General features: G+C 38.2%; 1 protein-coding gene across 3 annotated transcripts in view; it reads right to left on the bottom strand.

Annotated features, from left to right (window-relative positions):
• SGCE (sarcoglycan epsilon) overlaps positions 1-14,738 on the bottom strand; it is a 35,497-nt gene extending 20,759 nt beyond the window's left edge. For all 3 annotated transcript variants that reach the window (XR_014028533.1, XM_081344160.1, XM_081344159.1), the window contains exon 1: positions 14,590-14,738. Coding sequence is in view for 2 of the 3 variants with exons in the window: in XM_081344160.1 (XP_081200286.1) it covers positions 14,590-14,671 (82 nt within the window). In the remaining variant the exon portion in view is untranslated. The remainder of the gene's footprint in view (positions 1-14,589) is intronic.
• Between the last annotated feature and the right edge of the window lie 11,260 nt (positions 14,739-25,998).

Raw genomic sequence — 25,998 nt, 5'->3', positions numbered from 1 at the left:
GCAGCTCTTCTTCAGGTATGTAGCTCCTAATACTGAACAATTTAGAATTTCAATCTTAATTATATAAAACCCAAGAAGCAATTTACAAGTCACTTTGTATGTAGTAAAACATATTGAGAGATGTCAAAGCAGCTACATTTTTGAATACTTTGGTAAAAAGAAGAAAAGCATTTTCATGGTACTGTATTATTCAATTCATGTAGTTATTATGAAATGAGTCTTATTGCAATCAATTTTATTTCCAATTATGCTTGTTACAAGCAGTCTTAGTATGTTAAAAGTAAATAACACAAAGAAGCAGAACAAAAAGAGTGCTCTGTTTGAAAGAACTTTCAGAAAGCCTGTAATTTATGACTAAATGCATTCTTTCCCTACTCCTGACAATCCTCTTGTTAACAATATTTTATTATCAACCGTTCAAGAACTATATATAATTGTTAACAAATGTAGCTTATATTCCTTGATGAGTTCCAGATCATCAAGGGCATCTCTCAACTTGAGAAGTAATGGTTGGGGGCACAATTATGATAGCTATCACATAGAAGGGCATATACATCTGTTTTAAATCTGCATTATGATCAGCATGAATAATAAGCATTTAAGTACACAAAATCTATGGTTACACTTTATTAAAACTGTAAAATTTCATACATGAATATATATGTATGAAAACATTAGATACATGTTTTATATTGCTTTTATTTCTTCTCTTTTCAGTATTATTTTTCTTGGGGGTTTTGAATAATCTAAATCAGGGGTATCAAACAGTTGGCCCACGGGCCAGATGCATCATACCAAAACCACACCCACCCCATTGCTGGCAATGGAAAAAAAGTCACGATACGTCACAAAACATCACGTGACGTTGCGAGTGTGACACCCCTGATCTAAATAGCCTAAATAATAGTCTAAATAAATAAATAATAATAATCCATATCTACCTATCTCAAGTACTTGAGTAAGTAGAGAAAAATGCCAAAGCCAGTCTGACTGTTTGAAGCATCATAATAATAACTTACATAAAATAAAAAAAAATGGAGTTTTATAAAAAATCTGTGAGGAAATCTTTGACAGTAAAAAAATCTAATGAAAACACATTCTTTAACTTTTACTCTCACTGAACTATTTTATTGTTTACTTATAAACGTGTTACATGTGATTAATATAAAACTTTGTATTCAAAGAAAAGCAAGATAGAATCAATCTAAAATCAGTCATGTAGAGGTCATGAAGATTCCATTGAGGTATCTCTCAGTAATTCAATATAAATAATGTGGAAATATTAAATTAAATTCTGATTTTTACCCATGTCATATCAATGCCTATAGTATCAACTGCATCAACATTTCACAAACTTCTTTTATCATTTGTTGACTTCTTTTATATTAAGACTGAGTTTATTTTTAAAACTGCTATATCATAAAAGAGGACAAAATTTTAGTTGGTTTCTAAAAGTTCAACAATGAAAGCTATTGACAAGTGGTAGTAAGAAGCAGGTACAATTAGGTTATTACATTCAATAAACCTGGAAGATAATATATACTTTCTATTCACTGTGTTTTAAGATATACCGTATGTAGGTGAATTTCTCCTCTTACCCCCTTGACTGAATCAAAGATACACAGAAAATGTAATGTGTAAAATAATTGAAATACATTATTCATTAGATACAATATTTATGACTTATCTGAGATGAACAATAAGTTGTTAGTTAATCTTTCATACACATAACAAAGCATCTTTCAATTTGACTCCACTGAGAGTGAAGAATAATTCTAATTACCCAGGTCATCCTAATAGCTTAGGATACTCAGCTATCTTGCCACCTATGGTAAAGCTAAACCTATTTTAAATGCACAATTTTTCAGTTGACTAGCCAATACAAGTAGTCCTCAACTTACAACCATAATTGAGCCCAGAATTGTGGTCATAAATTATGCCAGTCATTAAGCAAGTTATTACAGGACTATGCCCAATTTTACATTGGTCGTAAAGTAAATGTGGTGGTCATCAAGTGAATGCTACAGTCATTAAAGGAAACTGTGGTCATTAAGCAAACCCATTGTTTGTGATGGGCTTTTTTTGCTAGAAACCAAAAGTAAACTTTGTTTTTTTATTTAAAAATCCCTTATAAATTGTAGCCAAAATGCAGGGTACAGCAAATGGCTATAAAAGCGAGCATGTTTCCTATGCACCCAAACTGCAACCATGTGACCATGGGGCAGGTTCAGGATTGCAAGTACCCTTTTCTGGGCCTGACACAAATTTAAAATGGTCACTAAGCAGTTGATCTTAAGTACCTGTAGTGCCCTGGGTAACCTGTCAAGCATATGAATGTTTAGGTATAATCCATACATATTGGAAACAATCTTGTGTTTTGATACGCTGCTTGGGCTAGAAGCAAATCTGACAGTGTCTTCCGTCTGTCCCAGGCAAAGCCTATAGTTAAGAAACATACAAGTCATAAGAGAAATCTGAGCTGATAAATTGTAGAAGCTTTTACAAATAGGCCATTGCACGTACAGTATGAAATTACCTAACAGTAAGCCTATGGAGTGAACACTGCAAGTTGCCTATACCACACTACACAAAATCCACATCTTCCATGTCATCCTTAGAAATCCTTTCATGAGTGATTTCTTCTATCCCGAGTAGATGCTCTGGAATATCATAAGTTGGCTGATGAGAACAATGCTCTCTTATGGGAGACCTACGAGGGTTCTACTGTACAGACCTATAATTCTGCAAGCACATAAGATTATGCTGCAGGATCAACTCATTGAATCCCACTGTGCAATGCATCCTAAATACCAAGTCTTGCTTTATTCCACAGAGTTCTTTTTACAACCCTGTAATCCCTTGCTGTGAGGTGGGGTCGGGGTGACTGAATGGAGCTGAGCGTTTGCTGGCCAGATGCTCTTCCTGATGCCTACGCAAAGTTCACAGCAGATATTTTCTCTTGTAGTGAAATATCAGTTCCCTGCCTAGGATTGAACTCTCAGCCTTCTGAGTGGGAGGTAAGCATCTTCACCTCTAGGCCACTAAGCCATTCCACAGAGTTTATACCCTACAAATTAATTCAAAAGATTTTAATTCCTACATCAGATGAGTCACTCCCCACATGCCAATAAACAGACATTAGACATTTTCCAACTCATCTCAAAAACAGAAGGAGAAATATAACATTGTTCTCCACATCTGATATAAATGCAAGTTCTCCCAGGCATTTAATTAAATATACTGCATTATCAGATTTTTCTCATGTTTTCTAATCCAGCTGTTCCTCTATAATGTTTTCATATTAGGTAGTTATGTTTCCAATCAAAGCAGACAATTTCATTAGCATAGTTCCAACAGTATCACTATTAAAATAATGTGGTGACCATACTATCTGATGGTCTGAGCATATTAGGCAGAAATGAAGGGTAGTCCAACTATATTTGCTGTTCATTAATCTTCATCAGCATAGGGTGATTATGCAATGCTTCAGATATTATTCTAAAAATGCTATAGAACGATTAGGGGTTTCCATACTCCCAAATTAATCTGCCAAATTAATCCTAAACTAGATATTAGCAGTTATTATTAAATCAAGTCCTATGTCAAATGTTACAGATTTTCTTTCATCTCTAGTTATGATCTCAAATACATGAAAAAACTTTTTTTTCTTTTACCTATTTCCAGCTTTATCATGAAGTTCTTGCTGCATTCCACAGTTTTCTGGGATGGTCTGTTTTCCCACTGCATTATAGGACATGTTGTCTTGTCATAGGAAGTTGCTTTATTTTATTTTATAAGTCACACCAGTACTGTATGTAATTCATTAACTGAACAAATATGTAGTTATTCTACAGAAACATTTGTTTCCCCAAACCATACTTTTAAGATTCTAGCATTTAATTAGGTATTCTTAGAAGTAGTGCACTAATTATTTAGTTCTCAAGTCTTTATTCTTCTAATTTTCTTCTCCATTTTAATTTGTTTTATGTAAGACCGCTAACAACCACAAAAAAATTAAAAGCCTAAATGATAGAAACAATTTTTCCTAATTGATTCTGACATTTAAAATATCTCCTAAAATGAAGTGAGACAAGATCTATAAATGGGAATAAAATGAATAAGCAGTATTATAAACAAATTAACTCACTCACCAGTTTACTAGTGTGGTTAAGGAGATGCCAGTAAGGAGGAATGTGCAATATTTTAAAACGGGGCCATTATTTGAATGAGGAAAACCACAAATAATTTAACTGAAAATTTAGTAGCAAACAAAAACAACATTTAGAAGATTAGATGTTTATATATTTGTTGTTATCTGCACACATTGTCAGTAAAACACAACAGAAGTGATTTATCACAGAATATTGCAGGAAGTTGATAAATCCCATTTAAATACCTAAACTCACCATTTTTCTCAGCAGCCTTAATGCTACTGCTAATATATCTGATGAGGTGCTTTGTCTTCCCTTTAATCATTCCATTTACGCCAGCAGTAGGGTATAAGAAAAAAGCTTTCCAAAGGAAAACAAATGCAAGATAAATAAATTAATACTAGGTCAACTGTTTCTCAGTAGTCAAAGGCCATAAGTCAGAAAACACTTCATTTGGCAGATTCTTATCTTTGGCTTGTTGGAAAAGAAACAAGGGAGATTGCTTAGTTCATACATAATGCTAAACAAGCCATGGATGGAATTGCTTACATAGATTAAGCTGCTATCACTTAAAGAAGGAGCCAAATGGAAGACATTGGAAATATATACTGGTATATTGCTAACTTTATTGTAGTTAAGCAAAAGTTCCTAAGAATACACCATAGTCTGATGCTCAGGCACAATGTTTCAGTTCTGTACATGGTAAGGAATAAGAAAGAAATTCACAGGTGAGGTGTCCTTGGTGATCTCTGAGCTTGCTTGTTTTCTTGAGATGTTTCATTACCCAAACTAGATAACATTATGAATGAGCACTGATGAAGTTATCTAGTTTGGGTAATGAAACATCTGCAAGAAAACAAGCAAGCTTAGAGAGCACCAATGACCCCTCATGTGAACCTGAGCTATATTCTCCTTTAATAATAAATTCATAGGGGCTGATATTTTAAAAAAAGAATGTTACTAAATCTGTTTTAAGTTACTAATATCTTACTGAATATTTTTGTTTCCAAGAAATTTAAAAATGAACAGCTTAAGGTAAAGCTTAAGGCCTTAAAAAACCACCTAAGAACAGATCACTTAAAGATGTCATAAGCTTAAATTCTTCTCCAATTTGTCTCAAAAATGGAGTTTGAGCTATTATTGTTAATCTAACATTAATACGGTTTCTCAAAAGTCATGTGTATTTCTTAAACATTGGTTTCACCCATAATATTCTTGAGATTTTGATGTTTTGAATAAACTATGTACAATCTGCAGCATTCAGAGCAAAGTCATAAAACCATTTTAAAAACAAACATTGGGTAGCTCACCTGTAATTGGTTCTACAAGTAGCTCTGGATGCAGTAGCCATGACTGAAATTTTCTATTGCCAAGATAGACAGGAAAACATACCTCCAGAAGGACAAACTCCTGGGTGTAATTCCTGTAACTTTCCCTTCAGCATCCATGAAAACCATGTTGAAAGAATAGATTAAAAATATCTATCATAGTATGGATTTGGAGAAGAAGAAGAAGACAGAGGAATAGCAGGTGTTTTTTCAGAAAAATGTCTGTGTATCACACAGATGGGTAAGTAACAAGCTTATCTCAGGGAGATAAACGGATGATGCCCAAATTATCCCTGGATCCAGTCAAATCATCTTTTAAAATAATTTAATCTATGGCTTAAACACAGACACACTGAATGAATGTAAAACACTGGTATCATATTGCTGCCTGGCAGAATTTGCTAAAACACATACAGAGCAGAGAACTAAGGATCTTATACATAGGAGATCTCTATAAAATAAATCTATTGATAAAATATATCCAGTATTGCTTACTGTTAATATCTTGAGTACTTACCTCCATGACAATACAATAAAGTAACAGGTAAGATTCATTATATATTTAATGAATAATTTCACAGTTAGTTGAAATAGCAAGATGCCCCAAAGGGATGACTAAGCCTAACAATTAAAATACCACTGAAACAAGTTAATGAACTCGATTACAAGCTGAATCAAGAAGAATCTGAGAAAAAAGTCCATTTCTAAATTATGCAATTCTAAAACTAAACTGCATCCCAAATGGACACTGCTGAAACAGAAACCATGATGTCAGGTACAACTTGCCCTCATTGGAAAGTGTTTTGCTCAGCAAAAAAAGGGCGGTATAGAAATGTAATAAAATAAATAAATAAAAATAAACTGTAGAAATATGAAAGTTAGCATTAGTCTCTGCATCACAGGGTCATTAAGACTGAGTAAAGAATAACAAGGTTGGAAGGAACCTTGGAGGTCTTCTAGTCCCTGCTCAAGGAGAAGATTCTATACCAGGGGTCAGCAACCTGAAACAGTGAAAGAGCCACTTGGAACCGGTTCCCTCACAAAAGGAAAAACTGGGAGCCACAAACAATGTGTGCACATGCGCGCATGCGCAGAACAGGATTTGACTGAAGAGTGGAGCCAAGGCGAGATATGCAACTACCCTGCATATTTGAATTGATTGGTTGAACTTTTTTAGTCCCACTTTTTTTTTTTGGACTGCACATGGCAGAGGACTGGGAGCCGCAGGAGACAGCTGAAAGAGCCGCATGCGGCTCCGGAGCCGCGGGTTGCAGACCTGTGTTCTATACCATTCCAGACAAAATGGCAGTCCAATCTCTTCTTTAAAATCTCCAGTGATAGACATAGAACTTGGAGTAGTTTATGCCAAAAACAATGGAGAAAAAGCTTAAGACATTTCAAAATGTTTGTATATTCTTGTTCTGGAGCAGAATCATGGATACTTCATGACTCCATTAAAGGCAGAAAAATCCAAGCTTAACCAGAAGGAATTTTGTGGATGAGAGATCAAGGAAAGCATAGAACTGCAATAAACTTCAACAGACAGGATGAGATCAAATGAGAAAAAATCTTAAGCAAGGCCTTTCTTCAAAGGGTACTGTGCAATGAAAAAGTGTAAAATATTTGAAAATTATCAGATTTTAGGTATAAGAATCACTTCTCATACTGATAAAAAAGGAGCCAACTACCAAAGTAATAAACAGATGCAAACTGGTTTTTGTTTATATAGGGATCAAGCCCTTTTCATGGAAAGAGTAAGAGGAAATGTACAAGAGTTTTTCTGCCTCAAGTTTGCCTATATATAGATGTCTCATTCTATAGGTAAAGGAAAAGGTTCCCCCGCACATGCGTGCTGCTAGTCATTTCCGACTCTAGGGGCCGGTGCTCATCTCCGTTTCAAAGCCGAAGAGCCAGCACTTGTCCGAGGATGTCTCTGTGATCATATGGCCGGCATGACTAGACGCCAAAGGCGCACGGAACGCTGTTACCTTCCCACCGTAGTGGTCCCTATTTTTCTACTTGCATTTTTACGTGCTTTCGAACTGCTAGGTTGGCAGAAGCTGGGACGAGTAACAGGCGCTCACTTTGCTACGCGGCACTCGGGATTCGACCCGCCAAACTGCTGATCTTCTGATCAACAAGCTCAGCGTCCTAACCCACTGAGCCACTGTGTCCCTTTGGTCTCATTCTATAGAGCAGGGCTTTTCAACCAGTGGTACGGGTACCACCTGTGGTACATTGGCACCTGGCAGGTGGTATGCGACCATCCTAGAAAAGTGGTAGCGGGGGAGGGGAATGAGCTGAACCGGTGGCAGCACCGCACAAGCCTGAGCGAGAGATGGCTGGAGCTGCAAGGCTCTCAGGGCTCAGCGGAAGCGCCAGGATCAGTGCCACTTTTCAGCTGATCAGCGCTTATTTGGGGCTGTCAGGGCTCAGTGGAAGCGCCAGGATCAGCGCCAGGCTCCAGCATCTTTGCAGGGTCTTGTGATTTACATTCAGATGCTTGGCAACTGATTCATATTTATGACAGTCACAGTGACCCAGAGTCATGTGAAGTGACCAAAACCTGCTGCAACCACCCAGCAGAGGGGGGAGAATAAAAACCAGTCGTGCTCGGCTGTGGCTTGGGGGGCACTTTTTTCAGTGCCATTGTAACTTCGAACAGTCACTAAGCAAACTGTTGTAAGTCGAGGACTACCTGTACTTCATCACTTTTTTACTTTTTTAGGGGGGGAGGAGTCATCAAGTTTTTGACACCTTGCTAGGCGACTGTTGGTACTCGGATGTGCCATATCCTAAAAGTGGTACAATGGGTGAAAAGGTTGAAAAGCCCTGCTATAGACTATAATACAAGAACAACTCCCTTTTTACAATCCTGTAGTCCCTGTTCATAGTAGAGCAGAATACATAATACTGAAATTCTTGTAACCTTTACTTCCCTCCTATAAAAGTACTAACTAGAGATGTAGTTCTATTCCTTGGTATGACTACCTCCAGTTCATAGTCCAGGAAGACAATAAAATTCTGTACCATTCACCCACCTGCTCAGAGACCATCAATTGTCTGTTATTGTTAAACTTATTTTGCATATAATAAAAGAATAATTCCTGGCTAATTAGTCCTTGTCTCTGGAAGGAAGCTTGATAGCTAATGGCAAAAGACATAGTAATCTGTAGTTGGAGCATTCATTTCTATGTTGTTACATGCACATGTCTACTAAAATCTACCACAGTTCTAGAAGATTTTGATCATGACTAAGAAGTATCTTATTCATCTGTGTGATACACAAAGGAATATAGTAATATTCTTATCTCAAAACATTCCTTTAAATTCAATTCGAAGAGGTCAACCCCTTTTCCAAAGCACCTGAAGACAGGACAAGAAGCAACGGATGGGAACCAATCAAGAGAGAAGCAACCTAGAACTAAGGAGAAATTCCTGACAGTTAGAACAATTAATCTCTGGAATGACTTGCTTCCAGAAGCTGTAGGGTTCCAACACTGGAGGTTTTTAAGAAGAGACTGGACAGCCATTTGTCTGAAATGGTACAGGGTTTCCTGCCTGAGCAGGGGGTTGGACTAGATGACCTCCAAGTCCCTTCCAACTGTGTTATTTCAGAATTATCATTCAAGCCAGTACTTTTGACCTGAACACCTTTTTACAACTAGTTTGCAAAGTAAGTTCTCTTACCACCATGTAGAATCAAGATATTATTTTAACAAGTCAGTGCCTAGTTTCTCTAAGATCCTATACACTTTTGTCATAATGACTAAGAAATATAAGCATCTTACAAATTATAGAAAAACTAAGAAAACACAAGCATTATACAAATTATAGCAGGGACCAATCTACCAACTTCACAAAAATTGCCATTAATCACATATCAGCATGGGAGCAATATCTCTGTCAACCCTATAAAAGAAGAACCAATCTCCAAACCAATCACACTGCACACACAAGCACATATTTTGATATACACAGACAAATGCAGGAGTGACTATACCGTATTTTCTGGTGTATAAGATGACTTTTTAACCCATGAAAATCTTCTCAAAAGTCAGGGGTCGTCTTATATGCTGGGTGCTGAAACTTTAGGGACAGGGCTGGCTGGAAAACATGGAGCGGATCTCCCATTTGGTCTGCGCAGGGAAAGCGGGACCAATTGGAGAAGAAGCTGCAGTCTGTGATTTTTTACAGGCTGGGGTCTGGGCGTCTTTCCTTCTAAAGTTGAAGAGCAGCTGCAGTCTATCCCAACTTGAAAGGCAGGTGGGGAATGCAGCAGTCAGAGCAGCTGCTTAGCTCTAAGGACACATTTGACTCAGGAACTGGGCAGGCTGGCTGGAAAACCTGGAGCGGATCTCCCATTTGGTCTGCGCAGGGAAAGCTTTAGAGTGAATTAGGAAAAGTTTAATCCACTTGCACTGTTTTATGTTTACATGTTTGATGACAAACAGCCTTATGTTTATAAGTGACAGTTTTCCTACTAAGTACCTGCATGTCATAAGCATTTGAATTAAAATTACCATATTAAAATCAAATCTGATGTTTTTTAATTTTTATTTGGTGTGCGTTGGAAGAGGGGTAGTCTTATACGGCAAGTATAGGCCAAACCCTATAATTTAATGTAGGGGTTTGTCTTATACGCCCAGTCGTCTTATATGCCGGAAAATACGGTAATTCAGATAGCAAAAATCCAGCAAATGAAAATATTCAAAATATCCACAGTCTCTGTTAGAGAATGCAACAAAGGAACAAGAAATAATGACAAAGAAATTAAAGATATGATATATAAAAGAAAGTATAGCTGAATTTATCCTTGCTTTCACTGTCTTTGTGTCATATGTTCACCATCACTGGTAGGAGAATAACAATGGATTCTTTCTATAGTTAAGTATGGAAGTAGTCTTTACACATGTGTTAAAATTGCATCCATACTATAAGCAACCACATGCCAATTTTATCAATTTGCCAGTTTATTTATTATTCAAATGTATTGACTGCTTAACTCCAGTGGACTATGGTGCAATAAAAACTTTAAAAACAAAAACCATAATAGCAAGCAAGATTAAATCAACAAATCAAATAATTAAATCAGCAATAAAATCAGCTAACAAAACACACACACACACACATAAAAACACATACACAAACAATGGTCATTAAACAATGACACACATCAATCCCAGGCCTGGGAAGTAAACTAGATTTTCAAGTTATCCTATATGCTGTATTTTTTATTTAAACTTTATTTATATGTACTTATAGACCACCACTCACAATACATACTGGATAAAAACTAAGGAAAAAATCCGCTCCTTCTAAGGGTGTGTGTATGGAAGTCTTTTACAACACTGTACATGGGAACATGACTTAAAATAATATTCATCTCTCTTCTGCACTGATAGCTTGGGGGAAAATGAACTGATATACTTTTCTAATAGATTCTATATATTTCTTCCTAAAACATTACTAAACTCCAAGACCAGTTCCTGAAGTTAATGCATTGCACCAAATCATCTAAAGTGCAATTGTCCATACATTCAGTTCTCAAGTATATTTGAATTTCATAGAAAGAGCTGACTGAAGAATCCCCATCTAGGATAAAACAGTTGTATACTGTCTCCTTGTGGCTGATATAGGTAAGGTGTTGCATTATCACTTGCATCCTTACTATTTTCCAACATTCTGTTATGCATACCGTACTTCATTTATTTTTCTTGTATGTTGTATATTGATTTTTTTCATACTATTCCACTACACTGTGATTACAGAAGTTAATACAAAAATATGTATTTTTGTAGAAAAATTAATGAAGTATACATTTTGTGCCCGACTGTATAGATATGTATGCATGCACTATGTATGTGTGTGTAAAACAAGCAAAACATTTAGACATCATATGGAGAAAAGAATATGAGTTTGGGGTGTGAGAGAGAAGAGGAAGAATGGCTAGGTTTCTAAAAGGGAGTGTATTTTGTGAAATTCTTTTGGGTGTTTATGCAATAAATTTTATGATTCACCAATCCTTAAATAAGCAGCAATTCTGTGACTGTTCACAAAACGTTTTAAAAAATTGAAATGAGTTCCCAAAAAGATTGGAAATATTATTAGAATTGCAGGCACCACATTTAGGCTATCCTTTCGATTTGAACTTATTGGCTAGTATGTGCACACACCCTGCTTACAAAAGTGTTTTAGTACAATCAACCCTGATTTGAAGGCCAGCGCTGAAATCAGTTTTGCTCATGAACAAGATCACGAGTATTTCCAATGTTCTATGATTAGATAAAAGGATATTGTAAACATTCAGTGTTCTGCTGAATGAGATGATTGTCTAAAAATTGTTGTGTAATTCTTTGCATATATTATTCAAAAGCCAAGGCCTGGGGATAGAGATATTTACAGTCAAATATCTATTTGCATGCAACCAAATCAGTGACAGAATCTTATAAAAATATGAAATGTTAAGCATACAGAAGAAACACAATTGCTGAGATACAAGAAAAAAGCTAGTTTATACTACTAGTTTAAACTACTATAATTTACTTCATTTATTTTATTTGATTTTCTTATATAGGATCACGTATTTCTGATAAATTCATATTAAAGTACCTGTTTATATACTTGAGTAAGAAAATATGCAATGTTTTCCAAATTCTAACTTCTAATTTTAATAAAATAACTCGTATACATACCATGTGTAACCCAGCTTTTAAAAAACTGTTAACTCTCTCATTCGTAGACTTTGATAACTCAAGTCTTTTCATCTTTATTGTGATTTGTAATTACAGAAGAAGGAATCATTGTTGAAGTATTTGGTTACTTTTCTTTGAGAATTTGTGGATTTTAATGCAAACGCTAAGTCTCCATATATTCAATATTGTACTAAAATTTCAAAGCTGTTTCTCCTGTTTTGCAGAAACTGATCTTCCCATTTTATGTACATTCATTACAAGATTTAAAACTGAAAGCTTGCTGAAAAATAGGTGTAATATATAAAGCTGTCATCAATTTTAAGGACTTAATTTTAATAAATAGCAAAAGGAGAGTTAGAACTTTGATTTTGGAGAGTTACAAATGGATTAAGGCTCCAAGTGGATTTGAAATAAGATTTTGGAATTAAATTTAAGACTAATTCCCATAGAAAAATGCTTTTGTTTTGAATTCTTTTTAAAATTTGATAGAATGGGTCTTTGAGTTGAATGCTAGAGGGAAGCAGAAGGAACCAAAGACTGCAGTTAAAGAAGAGCACTTAGATTCAACAAGTAACAATCCAGCAGAGAAATCTGGATCATTTTCCTATATTAGATTTACAAAAGGGACTTGTTAACGCTTTTAAAATTTTTATGAAATGGAACAAAGAAAAAATGAAAATAAATCTAATTCTACAACATTATTTGAGGAATCTAAAAACTAAGATTGTTAAAAGTAAAAAGAAAGGAATATAAAGTTGGTGTACTTGATAAAGATTAAAATAGGTATGTTATTACCTCTCTACTGACCTTTAATGAACTTTTGCTGACATCAAGACTTGAAATGAGGGGTTTTAAAGGATGATTTATAGATAAAAGGTAGGATATGCTAAGAAGAGACCATTTGTTGTATTTTAAGAGAAGGTGTTAAATTACTAAAATTGTGCATACTTGTTTAGGGGGGAAAGTAAATTCTTTATACATTTCTTTTTCTTAATTTTTCCCCTATTTACTTCTTTTTTATTACTGCATCTTCTATTTTTTCATTTTATTCTTTTTTAGTTTGTATTAGTTTACTGTTGTAATTTTAAGTTTTTAATAAAATTACAATTAAAAAAGAAGGCATTTGGTTCACTGAGGAAGGCCATCATTCTAAGATACAGCACATGCCTTATATATCAATTATGACAGAACATCCCTAGAGAGCTATAATTTAGCCAGCACTGAATAGCATGGACCACTGATTTCTTACTACCTGAAAAAACAGGCAATACATGTCAAAAGTGCATATACCACTTTATATTTTTTTTCTTTTACTTTAAGAGTTAACACTATGTATCCTTAGTTCTCTTATCATAATGTTACAGGCAATTACTTAATCATAAATACAGCATTCATCATATATTATTAGAATGTGAATAATTAACCATGGGGTAGGAGCAAAAAAAACAAATTAACCCAATATTTGAGGTTGTTGTTATTCTGAATTTACTCCATCCAACATTTATTTTTATGAAGGTCTTGTCCTCTGTCTTTGTTTCCTTAGACAAGCATTTACATGTGTTTTCCTTTTTTGGTTAGCAGGATACTTTCCATTTGCTGGTAATGCTCAGCTTGCATCCACATAACCAAGAATGGAAAAATGTGCCTGTTATTCCAAGCTCAGGAATGATAGAAAGCTTTGCTAATGGGTTGTCTGATCTGCAAAAGAGGAAAGCAGCCTCTATCCATCAGCCTTTACAGAACACAATCAAAATTCAGAGTTTAGAATTATATGGGGGGGGGGGGGAAATGGGGAGATTTTAACACTTCTGCATACATATTACGCTTTTTCAAAAAAACACACACACACATTTCCCATACAATTTTCTTTGAAATGTAGGATTACAAAAATTATTGGAGCTTCTGCATATACTTTAAACACATCAGGTGTTATCATTCTAGGTCGGGTTGATCCTTAAATATATTCCTCTATACAGTAATCTGCTCGTTTGTGTGTTTTTCCATTATTGTAAAAAAACCCACCAGTAATACATCTTTAAAAAACATTTTTCTATAATATGCCCTGATGTTATGAAAGAGGGCAGGGAATGGCATCTGGCCAGGTAAGGCAATGCCTTCTACAGGCAACTATCTCGATTGCTCCCTCCTTTCTTGCCCGAAATTTTTTTGAACCCTCCCGGGGCAGCTGCTTCAGGAAGGGCGGACATCTGTTCGTGAGGAAAAAAACAGCGAGCCGCGGCAGCAGGCGCAGCGGCAGAAGGCTGGCATCAAGGCAGAGACGAGGAGGGACACCCCAACCGCCGCTTGACAAGGGTCGGGCATGAGAAGCAACGGTGTGGCAGGCCGTGACCGAAGGAAGATGCGCTATCTAAGCGGGAAGGGCTGGGCCCAACCAGGGGCTCTGCAAAGACCAACCTGTCAGCAAGAGGGTGGTAAGAGCCGCTCCGCTGGGTTTGCTCTGGGACTGGAACCAGTATCCTGCTCCGCGGCGCAGCATTGCTCCTTGCGGCTGGAGCCAAGTGCAGTCCTCTCGCTGCTGCTGCTGCTGCTGCTGCTCCTCCTCCCTCCGCCGCCCGCCTTCCCGCCTGGCATAACTATCCCCAGCAGCAGCAGCATCACTCCCTCCTCCTTCTTTAGAAACAAACGCGAGGGAAGGAGAGACTTAGGCCTGTAAAAGGGGGTCGGTCTATGCGCAGCCAGGCCCGCCTTCTCTGGCCCAGGGAGCTGCTTCAAGTCTGGGGGGGAGGGCTTGGTACTGGCTTGGTTTCGCTCCAGACTGTTGGGACTGTTAAAGTGGCTGAACAGGAGAGACAGAGAAATGCACCTTGGTGCTCTCCGAAGCAGGCCAAGCAGAGGGCCTCCAGACACAAAAGCCCTTATGTACTGGGGCAAACATGACCTTCTGAGGGATTTTTTTTTCCTGCAGGAGCATCCACGCATCCACTGTGTGTTTGTTATTAGTGCCCTCCCCCATTCCATTAGCTGTGGGAGGAACCAAAAATATGAAATAAGTATATCCGAAAGAGAGTTACTTGAGATGGAGTAACAAATGCCTGATGCACTTATGCAAAAATGTATAATACTCCAAAGCAGGTGGGTTGTTTGGTAAGAGAGCAGAAAATGTCACTCCCACTCATAGTGCTGAAATATAGCAATGATGAATAAAATAACCATTACGTGCTAACCAAAATCTGATCCATCATCTGCCCTTCTCTAAAAATAGCGCTCTCTCTCTCTCTCTCTCTCTCTCTCTCTCTCTCTCTCTGTGTGTGTGTGTGTGTGTGTGTGTGTGTGTATACACACCATGAATCTCAAGATTATATTTTTGCATCTAATGATGCAAACCAGAGGTCTGAAATTTCTCAGGAGGATTGGAAATGATTGTAATGCTATAAATGCTCATGAAATTTGGGACAATTTTAAATATACTTACCAGTTTCTTCTGTATTGTTTTGTTCTGACGTTTTCTGTGTTTACTTCCGTATGCTTGCCCATACTGTATTTGGAGGTGTGCTGCCCAACCCAGAAAGGTCACATTAAGTCTACAAGATTAATACTTGATAGATCTGCCCTCCCTGAATTTATCCAATCCCACTTTAAAGCTATCCAAGTTAGTGGCCTTCACACTTCTTTCCAACTGAGATTTGTGGGAAAAAGTATCTTCTTCTATTAGTAGTCCGTTAGTAGTCCTAGTTTTTTAATCTTATTTTAAATAAACTTAGGCATTATTGTCAGATTTCAAACTCATAGAGGAAAGACAAGTGGTGTTAGAATTGCCACTAACAATTTATAGAATCTGCTAGTTTTCCAATCATCAGCAAAATAACAATAAGGATGACAGGGTTTATACTGCATCACAGTAAAATACACTAAGTCACTAGTAGACATCCTACTATCAATTTGTTGCTTGGATTTTTTTCTCTCTCCGTTAACAGTTGGAAGAAAAAGGTGCCCAGCTAGAGCTAGATAAAAATAAAGACACAACAATGTAGTTTTACAAGCATTTAGTAATTGTGTATGTTTATAGTAGATTTGGAAAAAAATAAGAAATATTAGTTACAGAAATAAATTTTATTTCAAATGTTAAAAAAAGTGAAAGATGGATTCTAGGAAAGACATAATGTATTCCTTCTTGTACGAACTAGTACATGGCAAAGAATATAATATAGCTTCAAGAGGTGCTGAATATTTTTCTGTCTGCAAAAAAATTATCTATTTATATCAAACTTTGCTAATCTCCCATATTCAATTAAAATATATATGTAAATTAGTTTGTGCTACATAAGTGCAATAGTGATAAGAAAGTTTATCCCACTGTTATCCTATTTTTAATAAAGATATAATCACATGCACATTATAAAACTTGCAGTATAATGCCATAATATACAGGTAGTCCTTGACTTACAATCATTCGTTTAGTGACCATTCAGAATTACAACAACACTGAAAAAAGTGACCTGTGATTTTTTTCATACCACCGTTGCAGCATCCCTATGGTCATGTAATCTGAATTCGGCCACTTAGCAAGTGGCATGTATTTATGACAGTTGCAGTGTCTCAGGGTCATATGATCACCTTTTGTGACCTTCTGATAAGCAAAGTCAATGGAGAAGCCAGATTCATTTAACAGCCATATTATTAAGTTAACAACTTCAGGGGTTCACTTGAAAACTATGGCAAGAAAGGTCATAAAATTCACAACAGTGTCTTGCTTAGCAACAGAAATTCAGGCTCAATTGTACTCATAAACTGAGGACTACCTGTATACTGTTTCTGAGTCTTTCCATGGAAACAGTGACATTCCTGGATTGTGACTACAGTATAGTGAATTGTTAACTAACTTGCCATGGTAACTTGGCTATGTATTCTTCTGCCAAACAATGAAAACATTTATATTCTGTAACAGATCAGTTGTTCAGAGAAATGGGCGAGTTCTGTAACTTTATCCTTGAAGATATTAAAGAGTTCTGGAATAAAGGGAAATTGTTTAGTCTAATTGTTGCTGCCCTGACTAGTCAAAATCTCACTGGGAAAAGCCACCAATAGACCAAACATGTGGACTCTGACCACTTCCATAATGGGAAGCCTCTGTTTTAAAAAGAGAAGGTTCTGGTAAAAACCTTGGGGAGACTTAGGTGTGAACATCTCTTGCAGGTGAGCACCTCAGTATCCTTTTGGTGGATTACAACTGATTCGGCCTAGCCCCAAAATCCCATGGCAAACATTCCCCAATTGTTTCTACCTTATGGACCAATCTAACAGATGCCACCCTCAACTGAACTGCGCTAGGTGGACCTACTACACAGCAAGAAGATGGAATGTATAAGTAATAGAACTCTTATTTATATAATTAATAGAATTGTTAGACTGCAAGCTGTATTAGAAATAATTACAAATCAAGGGCATTTAGAATAACATAATGCTGTTTTGCTTCTCTATATACTATCGTGCACAGGAACCTCCATTAGCCCAAGGCGAGAAGTACACGTAGAGGAAGATAAAGAAAATTACTTAGTTAAAATAACACTACAAAATTAAAGAGGGGGTATGTCTTTCCTTTTACATCTTGCTGCCTGTGTGTGTGGAGGAAATACAAGCAGCTTCTTTGGAAACCTGGACAGCTGCCATGGACACAAGCTGGTTTGGAGAGATCTTTGGTGATTGACAAAGGGAAAATTTTCTGGTTATGTTAGCATTTAGAGGTCTTTTGGTTTTGCCAACTTTGATTCCTGTTATCCAAAAAACAGTTACTTCTACCATCTCGAGGATGAAGGTCATAGCATCCTCTGTAAGTAGTATTAAACCCCGTATCACCGCAATAACAAAGGAACATACGTCATTGGTCACCAAGTAACAGAAAGCATTCTGTTACAAAAATAAAGGGAGGAATGTAGGGTTCTGGAACAAAGGGAAATTATTTAGTCTAACTGTTGCTTTCTTGCTTTTTGTAATCAGCTTTTGCACCAGAGAAATTTCATGCAAGCTTGGGATACTTGTACATGGATGGGATATACTGAAGGAGGGAATAAAGGAGTGTACAGGAATGATTGATGTCTTTCTTATGATGTAATGGGTCTGTTGTCTGATTTTCATTGGCTAACAAAGTTTATAAAGCAATGCTACCAATTTCCTAATGGGTGGCACTTCTGGATGTAACTTCCAGATTGTTGGCCACCCAGCTGCTTAATTTGATCAAATAAAGTGCTGCTTGATCAAGAAATCTTCGCTTGGGTTATCTGTTAGATCAGGGCTTTTCAACCAGTGGTACGGGTACCACCTGTGATACATTGGCACCTGGCAGGTGGTACGTGACCATCCTATAAAAGTGGTAGCGGGGGAGGGGAATGAGCTGAACTGGTGGCAGCACCACAGAATCCTGAGCGAGAGATGGCTAGGGCTGTCAGAGCTCAGTGGAAGCGCCAGGATCGGCACTGATCCTGGCGCTTCTCCTGAGTCCAGAAGAAGCACTGATCAGCTGGAACATTGCAGCAGCTCCAGGGTCTTGTGATTTACATTCCGATGCTTGGCAACTGATTCATATTGATGACCGTCACAGTGTCCCAGGGTCATGTGAAGTGACCAAAACCTGCTACAACCACCCAGCAGAGGGGGGGCGGAATAAAAACCAAACACCCCCCACCCCACCCCCACTGCCAATTGTCAACAGAAATGCTCACAACAATGAAAACCTTGGACAGGCGGAAGAGCCCTACCAGGCGAGCAGGCAGGTGTCTTGCTCGGCTGTGGCTTGGGGGATACTTTTTCAGTGCCATTGTAACTTCGAACACTCACTAGGCGAACTATTGTAAGTTGAGGACTACCTGCACTTCACTTTTTTCCTTTTTTTGACACCTTGCTAGGCGACTGTTGGTACTTGGATGTTGCCATATCCTAAAAGTGGTACAATGAGTGAAAAGGTTGAAAAGCCCTGTGTTAGATTGACATGGTATCTCAAGTTCAAGTAAGGGACTGTGATTTTACATTTCTGGCGCCTGAACAGGGACTTGAAAAAAAAAACTTTAAAGTTTTTTTTATGGTTGTTTTTCATTAAAACTCCCTGTGAATGAGTTCCATTGTATCTCACAACCTTCAGCCATGACATCCAGGAAACCTGGTGTGGCCAAAAGATAAGGTCAAGAGCGCTCCAAGACTCTTTGTGTCTGGTGACTTTTAAATTGGCCAGCCCAGCAGACCTGAGTTTGTCTGAACCCTGAATATTTAAGGAGACTTCCATCTTGTCCCAGTGAAAGTAGGAGGAGACGAAAACACAGGAGAAACTTGGTAAGTAGAAACAAACATTCTGGAATTAGGGGAAGGTGGGGATTGCTGTTTGCATGAATGAAAGAATGAGATGGAGAAATTCCTGTTAGAGTGCTGCTCCAGAGCGACAGGGAGCATGCTTGTTGAGTTTCAGGCTGTTATCAGGCAGGGTCTGTTTAAGGAAAAAGGGGGGCCTAGCTAGTCTTGATAAAAAGACCGAGAAACCTTTTAGGATAAGACAGGAGAAAAAACAGGTTAAACAATGGGAAACAAACACACACACACACACCCATAAGAGACTCCTGCATTAGAGAGGGCTTGGATGGCCCTGATGCTGACGGAAAAGCGCCAAGGGGGTCGTTTATTTGCACCAAGCTAATGAGCTGGTATTTCAGAAAGAGAGAAGCCGTGTTTCCAGTGGTTTGCGTGTTAGCCCATTGGAAAGCACTGAAATGGTGGCAGTAAAAATAATCTTTAAGAAAGCAACATTGCAAAAAAAATTTAGCCAGTTTATCTTTTAAATAAATCTATCTACAGAAGAAAAGAAAAATTCAAAGAAGAGTAAGTTTTTCCCCCCTAATCTGGCTCTTTTAACGGACATTTTTTTTCCTGTTAGACAATGGCGGCATCTACTATCCTTAGAAACGTGAAGAGAGGAGGCTGCTTTCTGTAGTTGTCCCCTTTGAATTAACTGGGAAAAATTGGAAAGAACCATAAGTGTTCCCCTCCCTTTTTAGAAAAAGATTAAAAGGGAGGCTGCTTTGGCCTCAGAATCCAAACTGATGAGTTTTAAATATTTGGCCATCCATAAAATTAAATTTGGGCTTGGAATAGTGAGAAAAGTAAGAGATGGTTCAAGACCCAATGTCACATTTTGACTGGAATCACATCTTGATTTATCTCACTTCTTGGAGGACAAGCAGCAGGCCTGGAAATGTAATCTTAATGGTATCTGTGTATATATGTGTGTCTGTTTTGTGTTATTTCTAAGACTTGGAAAAGAGTCAAAAAGACATTATTTAAAAATAAATGGTTTGCCTGGAAAAAGTGTGAAAATGAAATATCTGTATGTGAAACTGTGTATGCAAGTAGTTTGAATGGAAGTGAATCTGAATATGCTGATGTGCAAAGGTGTGTGTGTGTGTGTGTGCGTGTGTGTACGTGTGTGATACCTGAAAGGCAGGAATTTAGTTGCCTGCAATGTGAGATTGCTGGAAGAAACTGGGAATCATGAAAACTGTGGGACTGTTAAGGAAAACCCCCTGGAGGTTGGGGAAGTGTGTGTGTGTGTGTAACAGTAAATTGCAGATTTTGTTGTTATTGTGGACTAAGTAAGTAAAAAGGAGTTTGGATGAGAATCTGAAGAGAGAAATTTAAAAGGGGGTGAGGTCTTTGTGCAATTTTTTAAAAAAAATTTGTTCAGCTTTCTTGTTACCAGCTTGCTACATTTATTTTTTCTTTGCTTTGGAAGAGAGAGACTGAAAAAAGGAAAAGGAAGAGGCTTGGGGTTGATCATTTTAAAACTTTTTTTTTCTCTGTTTAACTCTGGCCTGGAAGGCGGAGGGAAAAATTAAAGTGGGGCTGAAGTCTGAGATAGTAGGGGTTTTTTTGCTTCTATTCTAACTTTGCTCAGGGACAAAGAACAAAGATAACTTGTTTTAGTATGGCTTTTCCTTGTCACAAATATATCACTTGGTTTGCCTGCTGCAGTTTGTGTTTAAAGCTTAGAAATGCAGAATCTGTAACATCCTGTTCCTCCAACTCCCCTTTCTCTGCTGAAGCTTTAGTTCTGTTCAGAGTTTTGGGGCTTGTTGCCAACGATTGTGTGTGTGCAAAATGAAAGTAATGTAACTGACCTAACCTGATAAAGTAATCAATTCCAACAAGCTCTCACTTCTGTTAAAGCTAAATGTATTATAAAAGGAAGAACCTTAAGAAAATGATTCTGAATCGTTTTGCTTAGATTTGTAAATGTTTTCAAAAAGTTTGATGCTCTAATTTCAATCTTTGCGCGTGCACACACACACACACACACATATATTCAGTACATTAATGAGCCTTGGTGGAGCAGTGGGCTAATGCCTCCTTAAGTAACACCAGCTGCCTGCAATTAGTGTAGGTTCGCATCCCACCAGGCTCAAGGTTGACTCAGCCTTCCATCCTTCCGAGGTAGGTAAAATGAGGACCCAGATTGTTGGGGGCAATTAAGCTGACTTTGTAATAATGCCGCTTGGGGAGGGTGTGAAAGCCCTAATAAGCAGGCGTATACATAGAATGAAGGCTACTGCTAAGCTTGTAAGCCGCCCTGAATCTTCGGAGAAGGGCGGGATATAAATGTAATAAAAAATAATAATAATAACTCAGAATACCTAAGTTTTTTTTTCTTTTGTGAAGCTGCACTGAAAAATAAGTTTTTTATCTCTTTATGAATGTTGATTCTGGATAGAATTGCAGATAAAGGCTCGGCCTAATTTTTTATGGATAGACGGTTATAGCAAGGTTGATAAGAAGGAGACATGATGGATGTTGGATGGGGAGAATGTTAGGGGGGGCTGGGGCTGGGGGGGGGGCTTTCCCTCCCTGTAGTTCTGGGTTCTGAGCCAGGCTGAGAAGGAGAAGAGACATGGATAGTTTTGGAAGTTGGAAAGAAAGATTAATAGTAAAAGGGAAAAAGTTACTCACGTAAAGTTGAGAGAAGAGAATGCACATGGGAGGCTGAAGGCAGGTACATGAAGGAAATGAATGTTGAAGAGGGGGAGGAGTTATGTGTTTTGTTTTGGGCTAATCTTGTGGATGATACAGAATGGCTGGACAGGTTGTGACATCTAGTGGTGAGGCCATTTCAATACAGGCCTCAACTCTAGAAAATTTACCTTTTCCTGTTTGAAATGATGGATGGGAGTTGCACAAAGGTGTTCAAGAATGTCAATGAAGAAGAGAAGAATGTTACTCAGTATTTGCATAATCTGGCACAGGTTTTGTCTTCTGTTCCAGTTCAGGGCCAGGCTGCCTTACCACCTGTCTCTGACCATTGTTCCTGGAGAGTGGGGTCAAGTGAAAGAACTGTCACCTATAGTACCAGTCCTGAGTGGTCCCAACCACGCCAAGCCTTCTTGACTTCAACTGCAGTGGGAGTTAAGGAATGAAAACATGAGTCCATGGAAAGTCCCATCATTCCCTCTCCAGTGACAAACTCCGCAGCTAGACGGCCTGAAAGTGAAATTTCGACCTGTTTTGCCTGTTGAACTGTTTCCATCTACCTAGGACACAGGTCTGCAACCCGCAGCTCTGGAGCCACATGCGGCTCTTTCAGCCATCTCCTGCGGCTCCCAGTCCTCTGCCATGTGCAGTCCAAAAAAAAAAAAGTGGGACTAAAAAAGTTCAACCAATCAATTCAAATATGCAGGGTAGGTGCATATCTCGCCTTGGCTTCACTCTTCAGTCAAACCCTGTTCTGCGCATGCGCGCATGTACACACATGTGCACACACTTTTGCGGCTCCCAGTTTTTCCTTTTGTGAGGGAACCGGTTCCGAGTGGCTCTTTCACTGTTTCAGGTTGCTGACCCCTGACCTAGGAGAAAAGCTTGAATGGATTGGACTACCCCGGAACTTGGGTTCGTAATATCTAGACTTTGTATTGCTACATTTTTGTTTGCTGTTTTCCCCCTCACATCATGGGTGTTTCCTTCAGACCATGGGTCCAATACTTAAAGGAACAAAAGGGAGTTGTGTTCATAACAAGACTATGTATTCTACTTGCAAAGTGGGGGATATGGTCATTTGTTATGCTCCTGTTAATACAGTAAAGCCCTACCAACAACTTCAAATCTGGACATATGGAGGGACACACAGAGTATGGAGACAGGCTTACTCATTTAATGCAAACTACATCTTCCCCAACTTGGCACAATCAAAGGAAAATTCAATATGATTAAAGGAGTCAGCACTTCTCAGTGCGACACTAATTCCTGTAACCCGGTGTGCTTTGAGATAATCAGACCAGCAGACTTCTCTGCATCATTTGGACCCGCTATCGATTAAACCAGACAGAGTTATGGGTTCAACTTGACACTTTATATCACCATCCCCAAAACATTTTTGAGTTTTTCATTCCTTTTACAATGAACTGGAAACCACAATTGAAATTCTCTGAGCATCAAATATTTTTTTATTCATCTGGCCCAAAAGAATTGCTTCATCTCTGAATGTGACTAACTGTTATATTTGTGTGGGTAATAACATGGGGGAACAATTACCTTGGGAACCACGTGAAAATAAGATTTTGACTAGTCAAAATCTCACTGGGAAAAGCCACCAACAGACCCAACATGTGGACTCTGACCACTTCCATAATGGGAAGCCTCTGTTTTAAAAAGAGAAGGTTCTGGTAAAAACCTTGGGGAGACTTAGGTGTGAACATCTCTTGCAGGTGAGCACCTCAGTATCCTTTTGGTGGATTACCACTGATTCGGCCTAGCCCCAAAATCCCATGGCAAACATTCCCCAATTGTTTCTACCTTATGGACCAATCTAACAGATGCCACCCTCAACTGAACTGCGCCAGGTAGACCTACTACATGGCAAGAAGATGGAATGTATAAGTAATAGAACTCTTTATTTATATACTTAATAGAATTGTTAGACTGCAAGCTGTATTAGAAATAATTACAAATCAAGGTCATTTAGAATAACATAATGCTGTTTTGCTTCTCTATATACCGGTACTATGCGTGTGCAGGAACCTCCATTAGCCCGAGCTGAGTACACGTAGAGGAAAATAAAGAAAATTAATTGGTTAAAATAACACTACAAAATTAAAGGGGGGATATGTCTTTCCTTTTACATGTTGCTGCCTGTGTGTGTGACAGAAATACCCCCAGCTTCTTTGGAAACCTGGACAGCTGCCATGGACACAAGATGGTTTGGAGAGATCTTTGGTGATTGGCAAAGGGAAAATGTTTGCACCAGAGAAATTTTATGCAAGCTTGGGATACATGTACATGGATGGGATATACTGAAGGAGGGAATAAGGGAGTGTACAGGAATTATTGATGTCTTTCTTATGATGTAATGGGTATGTTGTCTGATTTTCATTGGCTAACAAAGTTTATAAAGCACTGCTACCAATTTCCTAATGGGTGGCACTTCTGGATGTAACTTCCAGATTGTTGGCCACCAAGCTGCTTAATTTGATCAAATAAAGTGCTGCTTGATCAAGAAATCTCCGCTTGGGTTATCTGTTAGATCAGGGCTTTTCCACCAGTGGTATGGGTACCACCTGTGGTACATTGGCACCTGGCAGGTGGTACGTGACCATCCTATAAAAGTGGTAGCAGGGGAGGGGAATGAGCTGAACTGGTGGCAGCACCACAGAAAGCAATGCTACCAATTTCCTAATGGGTGGCACCTCTGGACGTAACTCTGCCAGCGTTCCAGATTGTTGGCCACCCAGCTGCTTAATTTGATCAAATAAAGTGCTGCTTGATCAAGAAGTCTCAGCTTGGGTTATCTGATTAGATTGATATTTTTTTTAATCTCATTTATATCCCGCCCTTCTCCGAAGACTCAGGGCGGCTTACAATCTAAGCACAAATCAATGTGCTTAGCAATAGCCTTCATTCTATGTATATGCCTGCTTATTAGGGCTTTTGGGGGCCCTAATATGGTATCTCAAGTCCAAGTAAGGGACTGGGACCTTACAATATGAATGGCTAATTAAAAATATTAGTATGTTGAACATGTAGAACAGAATAGACCTGGAAGGGACCTTGGAGGTCTTCTAGTCCAGCCCCCTGCTCAAGCAGGAGAACCTATACCATCTCAGACAAGTGACTGCCTAGCCTCATTTTAAAAATCTCCAGTGATGGAGCGCCCACAATTTCTGGGAGCAAGCTGTTCCACTGGTTAATTGTCCTCACTGTCAGGAAGTTTCTCCTTAATTCCAGTTGCTTCTCTCTTTGGTCAGTTTCCAACCATTGTTTCTCATCTTTCCCTCTGGTGTTCTGGTGAAGAATATGACCCCCTCTTCCTTGTGGCAGCCCCTCAGATACTGGAATACTGCTATCATGTCTCCCCTATTTCTTCTTTTCTTTCGAATAGCCAAACCTAAGTCCTGCAGCCATTCTTCATATGTTTTAGTCTCTAGGCCTTTGATCATCTTAGTTGCTCTTCTCTGAATTTTTTTCCAAACTCTCAACATCTTTTTTGTGATATGGTGACCAAAATTGGATGCAGTGTTCCAGTTGTGGTCTTACTAAGGTTTTATAAAGCGATACTAATACCTCGCATTATCTTGATTCTATGCCTCTGTTTATACAACCCAGGATTGTATTAGCTTTTTTGGCGGCGGCTGCACATATAGCAAATCCTGTTACTGATCCTGTTCTTATGCAGCTATGCGAGCCTGTGTTTTCCAGCAGATTTAACAGAACTTTTTCTGAACTCTTTCTGAAAAATTTACTGTTCTCAATAAACAATACAGCTTTGATAGCATTTTAAGACTTAACTTTTTTTTTGTTCAGCAATAACTGACTTTCAAATCCACCTCAGACATTGAAATAATG

This window comes from Vipera berus (genome assembly GCF_964194415.1).
Source record: "Vipera berus genome assembly, chromosome: Z".
NCBI lineage: Eukaryota > Metazoa > Chordata > Lepidosauria > Squamata > Viperidae > Vipera > Vipera berus.
The sequence above is the reverse complement of the archived record's forward strand: the minus strand, read 5'-3'. Positions and strand labels throughout refer to the sequence as shown.